General features: G+C 32.4%; 1 protein-coding gene across 8 annotated transcripts in view; it reads right to left on the bottom strand.

Moving 5' to 3' along the window:
* Positions 1–1272: 1272 nt before the first annotated feature.
* LOC120779129 (rho GTPase-activating protein 20) overlaps positions 1273–12846 on the bottom strand; it is a 54464-nt gene continuing 42890 nt past the window's right edge. For 2 of the 8 annotated variants that reach the window (XM_040111327.1, XM_040111328.1), the window contains exons 4-7: positions 11488–11671; positions 11348–11410; positions 9800–10725; positions 4899–6686 (exon numbers count right to left, since the gene is read on the bottom strand). In XM_040111327.1, the coding sequence (XP_039967261.1) occupies positions 4899–6686; positions 9800–10725; positions 11348–11410; positions 11488–11671 (2961 nt within the window). Of the gene's footprint in view, positions 2701–4684; positions 6687–9763; positions 10726–11347; positions 11411–11487; positions 11672–12846 lie in introns of those variants that run through there. The other 6 variants (XM_040111329.1, XM_040111330.1, XM_040111333.1 and 3 more) reach the window with 6 other exon arrangements.

Raw genomic sequence — 12846 nt, 5'->3', positions numbered from 1 at the left:
ATACTATATAAAAGCGAGTATAAAACGACGTTCAAATACACATTTTGAATCTAATAAAAGGTAATGCTTAAATACATAAAAAACAAATTCAATAAATTATTAATGCAAGGTGATTGGGATTGTACATATGCGCATACATATGTATGTAATTGTATATATTTACAAACATTTCATACTAAATCTTAGCATAATATGAACATTTTCAAGTACGTGAATTATTTTATTTGAAAATAAGTAACATTAATTTATGTCTATCATTTTGTTATTATATTACTTAATTGTTTTTTTATTTTAACTATAAACACTTCACTCTTTTAGCTGCCAAAAATTTTAACTTCGATAACTGCAACCTATTACCTCTGCAATAGCTCTTATTTACCTGGCAATTTTTAACCATTAATATTTATTTGCATAAATATGTATTTCCATAGCTAAGAAAATTTATATACAAATTTCATATTTTGAATTGAACTAACATCTTTTGACAAATGTGTGGTTTGGTGGATTTTAAAAACTTATTGAAGGGAATAGGCAATTAATAAATCGTGAAAAATGATATCGGCTTAAAGTCTTTAATAGCTCAAAAGCTCTTTCTTAATGCAGAGTTTCAAGTTAAACTAAATCGTAACCTAATTTGTTTGTATGCGAGAACATGGACAATTACGATAATGCTTTGAATATTAAATATGGGAACCTGGATCGGATTATGGGATTGGACATGAACATTTTATGCTTCTCTGCTGTATTGTTTGGAGGTTCAAGCTCAACAAACACTATTTAATATTAGGTACAAACAAATTGAAAGTAGGTTCGAAAAATATTTGATTTTTCTTTGAAATGTTCGAGTTGGAGGTACATAAAATATTGACCACTTTGTTATTATTGGTTTATTTTCAAAAATTAATTATGTTTATTTACTCTAAACGCCCTATTTTATACAAAAAGAATAAATAAATATATTTCATCAAATTCAAAGCGTAAATAATTTCATATTTTTTACAGTTTCATTTAACCTTTCATTCATTTAACAAGAAACTGGTATGATAATATAGTTTAATATAGTTCGGCAGTAAGTGGCTTAGGATTTTAAACTAATATATTCGATTAATACTGAATTAAACCAACGAATTATAAACCCGTTATAATATACATATGTTATATATGTATATATAATAATGTAAGTAAAATGTCTGTGTATCAATATGCAAGTATGTACATACATACTATATATGTATAAAGTGAATAGTAGAAGACACCAAACACAAATTCGAATTAATACTTTTACACATATATGTAGATGCACACTTTTGTGCACATCAAGTGTAATATATATTATTATGTGAGCTAACGTATACATACAATCATATAAAGTATTGATATTTTATTTTATCTAGCGAATTTATTCCCAATGATTTTCTAATCAACAAAAAACTATGTATTATGTACTAATATGTTCATTTGTACATGTAAACGAATTGTTGTTTGACACAATGTTATGCTTATATATTTTTTTTAATTCTCCAACGAGTTTATGCTAATAATTATTGCTATCACTAACGTTTTTTTGAAATATTGAACCTATTCTAGTGCACGTATAACATGCAAGTTAAGCTTTTCTGTATCCTTCATACGTCAATTCTTTTCAATAGCCGTCTAGAATTTTCAAATTGCTAACATACATATGTACGTTTTTATGTTGCCTCGAAAAGCCGAACCCATATCTATAAAGTTCACATTGCTATTTTTCGACATAAATGTTTTGTACATTTTGAAATTTATAAATACAGTAAAATATGTACATACATAAACACTTCTACCAAAATATCGAAGGATATCTGATTTTCGTCTTATTAACTATACCAGCATTTTGCGATATGCTGATTATTCCTTACTCCTTATATAGTTGGGGATCCATGCTTATTTACTATTTTCATACACGCGGTGCTTTGAAGGTAATTGTCGAAACGGCCTCTTCCGTTTGAACACCATCACTGCTTGGATTTTGTGTGGATATTCTTTCTTGTTGGCCCGCCGTTGATGTACCTACGACGTTTTCCACGTTTCGCGTTGTGATTAGCGTTGGCATATTATTAATGAGACTTGTTGTCGCATATACTAAATTGTTGTTGCCGCTTACATCAACGTATGTTGGTTCCGCATTATCGCAGTCTTTCATAGTATCAGTGGTGTCCATTAGCATAGAGTTAAGGTCATTGATATCACCACTTTTGCTGTCGCACACACTTTCTGGAGCAGTTCGTTCACTACCACCATCCATGTTCAAACGCAACTGCGTTCGCTTGCGTTCCAGCGAACTTGTGCAGTCTTCTAACCGATTAAATGGAAATGCTGGTACCAGAATATGTTGACTATCATGCACGGTGCCGATATTGCTGCAGCACTCTGCAATGGAGTTGCGCACTGATGGCGGTGCTGTACCAACCGGCAACATACCGCCAGCAGCACCGACTGTGCCGACATTTGATGTGAGTAGGCTATTGCTATCCGAAACGCTATTGCCACTGCCGTTGATTGTATTACTACTGCCGACCTGCTTCTCTCTGTTGCGACGCAATGAAGAACGCATTGGATATTGCCGTGGCACGTTTACCCCGATTAATCGTCGGGTGGATGGACGTCGTGCAGTTGTGGCGGGATATTGAATTGACTCTGCGCTGTTACTCAAACGGATGTTGCCAACTATGTGTGTCCGTTGTAAGCGATAAAAATGGGAGTCGTCCCGTTTTGTATTAATAGTCAATTGGTTGGCGTTGGAAAGGTCGGTGGATTATACACAACAGTTGGGCATTTTTTTTATTTTTTGTTGGAACGGTCATTGCACGGGATATTCGCAAAATAGATAAAAATGGTAAGATAGAAGGTATTAGGATTTAATTTAAAAAAGCATGATTACATTTCTTAAAACAATTGTGCATGTTTAATTTCTCCGTTTATTTTTGTTTTTTTTTTTCTATGCAAGTGTGCATTAGCCAATGTAAGAGGTGTGTATGAGTACAAAAAAAACTAAAATAGGGTAGAAGTAAATTTTTGGTCAATGTATTAGTTTTTGACTTAAGAAAGTGTGAGGTTAAAACTTTTGAAGCACAAAAACAAGTTAATAAATTCACATCATTAAAAAATTAAACAAAAGTGGAACAAAACAAAGCTTAGTCAAGACGCCATATAAGAAATTTTAAGCTTTTTCGCAGGCTTAACAGCTTATCAGCAGATTCACTAATTACATAACCAATAAAGAATAATAAAAACACAAAACCAAATCAGGTTAAAGTTATAATTTTTATTTTGAAACAGCACACAAACAAATTATGATAATACACATATAAAAATTATACACTATTTTTAGTATTTATTAAATTTAAATTAAAACCTACTTAATGGAACTACATTTTAATGTTATATATTTGAGATATATTATTTACATGGCTATATTTATTACAAACAAATAGGTTATTATAAAAAAAAAAAACAGAAAAGACTTGGGATTTGAAAGGAAAAAAATTAATATAAAAAAAATAAAAACATAATTAAAATAAATGTACTCTAAAGGGTGTCAGGAGTTTGTTAAGTAATATATTCGCTCTTTCAGCTATTTGTTATAGAAATCCAAATTTTCAGAGAGCATTTTCTCCTATACCGCCAAATGGAAAAAAAGTTCTAAATACTTATGCTTAATTTTTGTGGTCAAAAGATAGCAAGATTTTGAAATCTCTACTTGGCAATTTATTTTGTGACAAAATTGTCTACTTGAGTCTATACAAGTACAAATTCGCACACTGCATATAAGCCCTGATATGCAGTGTGCGAATTTGTCACATCTAAAAATGCTTATTTGATTGGATGTTAGTTAAATGATTTTATAAAAATAATGTAATTGTACGGATATACATATCTCGCAGAATATTCGAATTTCGAAATTGTATCATTTAATATAAGGACACTTTTATTTTTTTTTATTTCCAATTTCAGTGCCTTCACAAAGTTGAGATCAAAGAAAATTTAACTTGCAGATTCTTACAAATATATGGTTCCCAATTAGTATAAAATTTTTTCCTAAAAAAGTAATTTCTAATAATATTAACAAATTTGGCTTCTATTTATAAAATCGAAATTCTGAAGGGGGTTTTCACGTCTACCTATAATCCGTAATTTATTTCTTTGATTTTATTTTAAAAAGGATTAAATCCTTGTATCTAGTAATCGTTCGTTTTACCGCGACAATAGATGAGGTCTAAATACATGGATCAGGGGTATCGAAAATTTAATATAAGCATTATTGTGAAGTTGAAAATGCTTTTGTCCAAAATCAATAATATGTGGAAGAATAAACGAATCTAATCAAAAGGAAGTTTCTTCCGTCGAATAAGATTATTTAGAAAATATCTAGATTCAAAAATTTGGTCTTTGCTGAAAGGTTTCACTAACATATTTTATGTTATGTTGATTTTGACTTGTTTAGGCAATATAGTGAGTTCTGTTCTTTTTTATCTAAAAATGCAAATATTTAAGATTTGAAACGATACTACGAGCTCCTTATTTTTCGATAATGTTATCAAAAAGGGTGTTTTTTAAAGGGCAGTTATTTACCATTTAAATTATATTTACTTCGTATGAAAATCATATAAAATGTTTAAGGACAATAATAACCAAATACAAAAAAACGACATAAATATTTTACACACAAACATAAATTAACACAGATGTACACAATATACATATTTACATATGTATATAAACTGTAATCTAGTAATACAACCGAAAATGTCGTTAATACCAACATATAATGCATTACATTTGAGTAAAATATATAAAATCGCCTTGTATATGGAAAATAAGCGCTAAAAGGTAAGAGTAGAGCAGTTTAATCACTTAATTTAGCATTAAAATAAAAAGTCCAATACATTAAAAATGACTGTAACGAAATTGTTGCCGCTGTCAGTGCGCGTGTTTCTGCCATTGCCACTGTCACTGCCGTTTCCGCCGTCCGCCGTCGTCATCAACAAACTACTAGCATTTGTCGAGTTCATCGAGTGATATTGCGTCGATGTGGAAGCCAAACTTTGCTGTCGTCTCAGCTGTTGCTGACGGCGTTGAACGCGTGGCGTACTCTGTCTATAGCGAGACGTGTGTATAAAATCGACTTCTTCAGCAGCGGCCAGTGGCAAGCCGCTCGTACCAATCATCTCGCTTGTTGTTGAAACAGGCGCTAGGGAGTTATCCAGCAAACTAGCATTGAAAAATTCCGACGAATCAGAGTATACCTCGCAAGACTCGACACGATTCGTGAGTATAGATGGCTCTGTAACTGTATCGAAATCTGCTCGATTTTGGTCGCTCGGTAGCGAGTATGTTAGATAATTATGATCGAGATCGCTGTTAACCTCAACATCGTCGCTCTTAATTTTATAAAGATCGTGTGTGGAATTACAACGTCTGGCAGAGAATACTTGCTTACGCGGACTATAAAATAGGCGAGATGTGTGCATAGTCGGTTCGGTTACTATTTCCACATCTAAGTCTACATCGCAGTATCGCACGGAATCGGTCGAATGGTAGTGACTGGGCAGCTTTGAACCACGTTTATATACCTGATGTTGGCGTATATGATTCGGTGATTGTGAATGTGTATACAAGTATGAAGGCGAATCAATGTTTCTGATTTGTGAGCTAAAGTGTTGATGATTGCGTTGATGAGGTTCATAATTTGTTGACACTGGTTTTGTAGCTGAATGTGAATATTTAGTGTTAGACAATTTGTAGGTATGTTGGAGATTACTTGCTAACAATGTTTGGTTAGTATTATTAATCTCTATATTATTGTTGTTACAGTTAGCATTCTCTATATAGATAGTTTCACTGTTATTGTTAGTATTGTAGTTGTAGTTGTGACTGATATCAATAGAAAATTTGGCAGAAGTAGAAATTGAATTTGTTTGCAAACTTAAAGTAGTAGTTGTTGTTGTAGAAGTAGAATTAAAAGTGGTTGCAATAGAATTTGTTGTGAAAGTAGATGCATTAGTGGTATCATTCGAATCATACAAATAATAATTGTTAGAAGATTTATGTGAGGTAACATAGCTACCGATATTTGTTGTTGTCGTATTCGGATCCAAATACATGCGACGGCCGGAGCTATTAGACGCAATCGCATACGCCGATGATGTTGGCTCCATTACGCGAAGCTCAGATGATTGTGAGTGTACGTTGGACGTATCAACTTGTAAATGCTGCTTACATTGATATGTTGGTGGACCATAGTCATAAGCATTACAGCTGTCATCCGTATCCATATGCTCTGTTTGCATTACCTGTTGAGAATTGGTATTCATTCTTTGTTGCTGTTGCAGCCGTTTCTTGTAATACAAATAGAGCGCATTGGCATTATGGCCACCACTATTGCTAACTATTAAATTGTGTACATTGTCATCCTCGTCGTTATCAAATCCGCTACAATGTGCGCGCATGTCGCGTGTGCTACCGCCTCCAAGATAGCCATGTGTTTGAAAGTGTGGGTGCTGCTGCTGCTGTAACTGTAGCTGCTGCTTTTGAACAGCAGAAAAACAACAGTTGCTGCATGTGGTTGGCAAATTCAATGCCAATTCACTATCTCTAGGACCCAAAAACCATTCTGAACGAGTGCGCATGCGTGCTGTTTGGCGCTCATGGACCTTCATTTGTGATTTTTTTGTTTTCAAATAAATTTATGTACATGTATCGAAGAAATAAGTTGTTTTGGTGATATTAAATATATAATAGACATATAATATATATTGTTTTAAAGTTGCAAATTTGTTGGTGTTCGTAAAGATTGTTGGTTGGTGAACGGTAAACGTGTGTAGCATGACATACAAATAACAATATTTCGTTTTTTTTATAAAAGTGGGGCACAAGACGTTGTCAATGATGTGAAACAAAGTATTCCATTTCCAAGTCGTGATATATCCAATTTGCATTATGATCCAGTTATTGTTGTTGTAGTACGGATATAAAGGGTTTTTGTCGGGAGAAAAAAGGGGAATTGGCAGAAAAAATTACGAGCTTAGTTTTGTAGTCGTATAATGTTTTTGTACTATTGTTTTTTATATTAATTTCATGTTTAAAATAAAAATCTTTTTTTATTTAACAAAAAATACAGCTGCAGCAATGAACCTTTTCACGAAATAAAGCAGGCTTATAAACAGCGTAAAATGTGCATATATCTAAAATTATGTGAAAAACCAAAGAGTTGCGGTGTAACACAAATATGAACTCAAAAAAGCTGTGAAATTTTTCCTGACTCCATTTTTTGGTAACAATTTCGAGCTTTACATTAACAAAATGATGTGCATACATGATTGTTAGATGTGATGGTGCTATGTTTGTGTTATATTATATATGTATATACTATAACATGTATCTGGCACAGATTTGGGCTGTCAAAACAATAAAGTGCAAAAAATAAAATAAAAAAATGCATTTAAATTCTTAAAACATTGGTCTTATAAAAAATTCATGTGTGGAAGAGTGAGAGTAAGCCTGCATGATTTAATTAATAACGGAAAAACTCTTAACGATCATTAAAACTATATAATTACAATTACTCATAAAAATTTCAATAAGATCAATTGATTACATAAAACGTTTACAACATTTTACATAGTGCATTGAAGCAGGCCAAAGAAGTACAGTGTTGCAAAAAGTCTTCGTACACGAAAAACGCAAACGTGATTTTGTAGTTTCTTGTCAAAGACCCACAGTTATAAATATTTTTGCTAAAAAGATCAAATACAATTTTATTTGTATGAATTTCACTATTTTGCTGAAATATCAAAATCATATCTGCAAGAATAGACTTTGTAATATTTTGAAATAAAAAATCTTTTTTGAACGCTTAAGTTTTAAAATTTGAAGTATTTTTTGTTTTGTTATCCAAATGTACATACATATGTATGTATATACGAGTAAAGAAGTTCACATCTTATTTCACTTAGAACTAAAAATTTTACACCCGCAATACCAATATAAATAAAACACAAAATCAAAAAAAAACTATTTTGCAACAAACATGCTGTACAAAAAAAAAAGAAAAAATACAAATTCGCACGGCCAGTATAAAATCAAGGTAAGTTTTATAAAGCTTAGTTGATCTATTTTCACAGTAATAGAGTTAAAAGAATTATAAAGGTACAAACATTAAAAAAAGAAATACACGTTGATTATATAATACAAATCAACATAAAGTAAATTAAAAAATATTTAATTTTTGAACGGAAATTTTTTGATGTATATTTCTAAACACTCTGACAAGGAATTTACAAATGTCAAAGAGCTATTTAATAATCCAATTACAATGTTACCAACAAATAAAAAATATATTTTTAGTTCATAATTTAAAAAATAAAAATATATTTACAAAATTAAAACTAAATGAAAAAGGTAAAACAAGTCAAAATTAATTTAGTAATTAAAATATACATTTATATATGTATGTATGTAAATATTTTTGACAAATCGAGCACTTATAACTAGAAGTTATAACTAGCAATACCAAGCGTTTAAAACTATGTTATGGTATGAAACCTATCTATTTATGTAGAAAGTGTTTTTGTTGTTTTTTTTTTTGCAGCAGCGATTTCCAATATATGTTTTTATGTATGTATTAAAATTGTATGTGAAAATCATTTAATTTATTGGTATTTGTTATAATTATTTGTACTTTTTTGTTGTACATTAACTTTTTCCTTTCACATCATTGATACTTCGGCTATATTTTGTTTACATTTCTTGGCAAATAAATATAGCATGTAAAATATAGAGGCTGTAAGGTCATGCTTGTTTCTATAATTTTGCTAATAAGCGCTATAGTGCAATATCAAGCAAAAATTAATTTAAAAAATTCTAGTTTTCAATCATACATAATTTTAATTAATTATATGTGCACAATTCAAGTATTGAAATTCACAATTTTCACAAAAACAAGATTTATTGACGTATGTCTTTAAGAAGTTTATTGAAATGTCTTTTAAATAATGAAATTATATACTAATACTATAATTAAAAATCTAAATTGAAAGTTATAATTGATATTAATAATATTATGAAAAACAGATATATATATATATATATATATATATAAATACATATATATTAAGGGTTTATTTATACTTCAATAATTCGGTATACTTAAAAAATGTAGTATTGTAGCAATTATGCGTTTTTTCGTGTTTATTAATATGTAGAGTAAATAGTGTTTCATCTAAACAAATTTGTTCTCATTGGCGGTAGATGGACGTTTAATGCATGCTTCACTATACATACCAATCTATTATTTAAAGTATTGTAATTATTTGTTATGGACATGTATTTCTCGTTCCATCGTAATTAAAAGGGAACATGTATGAAGTGATGTAAGCATTCATACTTTAAATGCGTTAAAAGATAAATAATTTCGATGTTGCATATTGGATAATTTACTTTTTAAACAACTATGGATCAGTTGTGAATCGAAAATGGCTATTCGAGGTACTTAACATGTACTAAATAATATGTAGATTACTGAATAATATTTAGTTTATAGAATTCTTGTGTGCGTGTAAAGCTGAGTAGTGCTTTGAAGTTAAAAATTATATTGTATAAGTAAATTCGTATTCTAATAATACAAATGCAAATGAGTTTACACACACAAAAAAAATCGAAACCGAAAATGATAATACAAATGTAAGCCAATCAAGTATGAATTAACTTATTCGTTCGAATTTATTTATACCGAAATCCTTGAACCAAGCAAGAATTCATCCCTCACCTGTGGCAAATAAGAAAGACTCTTTGTACTCTCGGCATAGCGATTGACAGCGCGTAATTCTTCCATAGTCATACCACCGCCATTTCCTACGCTGCCAGCACCTCCTCCAGAAGCTGAGGAACAAGAGGACGAGTGACGTATACCGCGATTACAACGACTGCAAGTACGTGTAGTTGCTTTAATGCCACCACTAGTTCCGCTGCTAATTTGTGTTGTCGTGGTGCTCTGTATTTTGTTGTTCTTCATTTTGTTTCTATTTTCGTTTGTCTCATTATTCAGAGGCGTTTGTGAGGAGCGATCGCCGCCATCAAGGCTCTTAGAGCCGGCTCGCAAACGTCGCTGATGTTGCATTCTAGTTTGAGTTAGTATTTTCTTTTTATTTTGACGATAGCGACGTCTTACAACCGTCACTTCGTCATCGCCATCATCATCATTAGAATCCACAACATCGTCATTGTCAATACTGACAGTGTAAGTGGTATTCAGGGCAGCGTTGCTATGTATTACATGGCGGTTATTGCCTCTGGCAGCTACTGCTCTATGTAAGCCACTTTGCACGGCCATGCGTGATGGAAAGTTGGCTTTCGGATTGTTTTCGAAATCTTCGTCGTTATTTATTTCGAGTTCAGCGGCAAAGTCTCCTACTTCGCCGCCGTCGTTGGCATCTGCATCTTCGTCGCCGAAGTTGTCCTCGTCGACGTCAGCATCATTGTCGGTGTCGCGTTGCAAATCTGGTATGTTTCGCTTCGGTATGGGCGATGATGTCATCGCAAACAGACTTGGTCCTTCTAAAGAGACAGATAGGCGAGCACATGATTCAATAAACGAATGTTCTGGTGTTACGCCCAATGAAAGCACACTGTTGTCTAAAGCTGAGCTTGAGCTTGTTAGCAAGGCAGGAGTTGAGCGGGATTCTTCCTGAGCGACTGTTTAGTTTTAGACGTTTTTGTTTTTATTCATTATCACAAAGCAGGCAGTGTCAATGTACATAAAACACGACACACAGGCAGAGTATGAGTAAGAGTGAAAGAAAAGAGAGATTTACAATTGTTTGGGTGTTTGATTAAATTAGTCTTAACATTTTATTACACTTTCGAGACACTATTGCTCAACTTAAAAAAAAACTAGCTATATAAAACGGGAAAGCGATCTGCATCAGGTACAGGTGTGAAATTAATGAAGAGAAGTTGTGATGAAGATAAAATTTGGAATTGAACAAAATACAATGACAATGATGACGTTAATGATGTTAATAAAGCAAGCTTGATTAGTATGTACAGTAAAACTAAATAATATAAATTGAATGAGAAAAGTAAGTGAAACAATGAATACAGTACGAGTACAAGAGACAAATGTTAGAATTTAGGTTGGCAAAGTACTTGAAGAAGAAAGACTTGTCACAGTTTCGTCTTTTTAAAGTATCAACTATATATTTATAAGATGTTCGTTATTATTTTGATAATTTACACTGATGATGGAAAGCAAGTAAGATACATCTCAAATTCATTAAATTAGGATAGTCTATATATTTGTGAAAAGTATACTTACGCAAACCCCACCGCTCGCACTGGCACTGTAACCATGTCTTTTCTGCCTCAAGGGAGTGTTGTACTATATGGAAAAAATTATACATTTAATAAAAAAATTAAAATATATATACTGCTTTTAAGCAGTATTTTTTAACTTACGTGCATACTTTTGCTGTGCCAATTTACCACGTGGTGGAGGTGGATACTGAAAACTACAAATCCATTCGTCCTGTACTTTGAGTATGCGTCCAGTAACTCGCGCATAGTATTCATAATTTTCACGTCCAAATAAGTCATGTGTGGCAAATTTATCGATTATTTGCTTCATAATTTTTGTAGCCACCTATAATATTTAATTGTTAGAAAGAGAACATTTATTATGTATGTACATTAATCGTAAAATGAAGGCAGCATAAACGACCTTTTGGAAATAAATCGTCGTATAAAAGAAAAAATACGTACGTGAACGTAATGCATTAATACTAAATATTGGTTTTGAATTTTTTATAATGTACCTTAATGATAAGTTCAGAGTTTTACAAAATAATTTATAATTTTCGCAGCAAAGTGCATTTAGAAAACAGCGTAATTACTATCAATGCTTTATTTATAACAAATTATAATTGTATTAATGTTACGAAGTACGATTCAAAGTAGAAGATCACATTAAATTTTATACAAATTTTACAGCAATACATACTCAGCATTTCTAATGTCATTTACTTTGCAAAATCAAGTTTGAATTTCTTTCTGTATTTTATTATAACATATACTCATATACAAGTCTACTTTTACAAAATAGTCAAGCTGAAACTAACTTAACCGTAACTTGATCTTATACTTAGTAGTTAAGTAAAGTTGTTAACGGTAAAATTGTGATCACGTTCACGATCACATCACGAGCTTGTAGCTTGTAATATGTAGCTTTCATTTCAAAAGATATAAGCAAATCTTATTATAAACGTCTATTAATGAAGAGTAAGGATATCATATGGGAGGATGGAGTCATGTGTAGAAGTTCACGCAAGTGAGGAAAGTTCTCTGATCGCCATTCACTTGGGAGTGGCCAGAAACGATTCTTTTACACATGGCTCAAGCAGCTCACTACTTCCGGTCTTTGACCAAGTATCCTCTGGGTAGCCTAAGAACATCCGTTCGAAGGCGAGCTAAAGTGAGAAGGCGAAACATTGCCTACAAGGGTTGTGCGCTGGGTTTGGGACCCGCCACGTAAAAAACACCCCAGTGAAGAGCTACAACCAGCCTCGGATGAGAGACCCCCTTTGATGACGACCATGGCAAACGAAATAAGGACTACGAATGAGGGCATGCACCTGGAATGTCCGGTCCCTTAATTGGGAAGGTGCCGCTGCCCAGCTGGTTGATGTCCTCGTAAAGACAAAGGCTGACATCACCGCCGTCCAAGAAATGCGATGGACGGGACAAGGACAGAGACGAGTAGGTCCCTCGCGCTGACATTTACTACAGTGGCCATATAAAGGAGCGCAAGTTTGGTGTAGG

Source organism: Bactrocera tryoni, chromosome 5 (genome assembly GCF_016617805.1).
Source record: "Bactrocera tryoni isolate S06 chromosome 5, CSIRO_BtryS06_freeze2, whole genome shotgun sequence".
Taxonomy (NCBI): domain Eukaryota; kingdom Metazoa; phylum Arthropoda; class Insecta; order Diptera; family Tephritidae; genus Bactrocera; species Bactrocera tryoni.
Note: the sequence above shows the minus strand (reverse complement) of the source record. Positions and strands in the feature narration are given on the sequence as shown.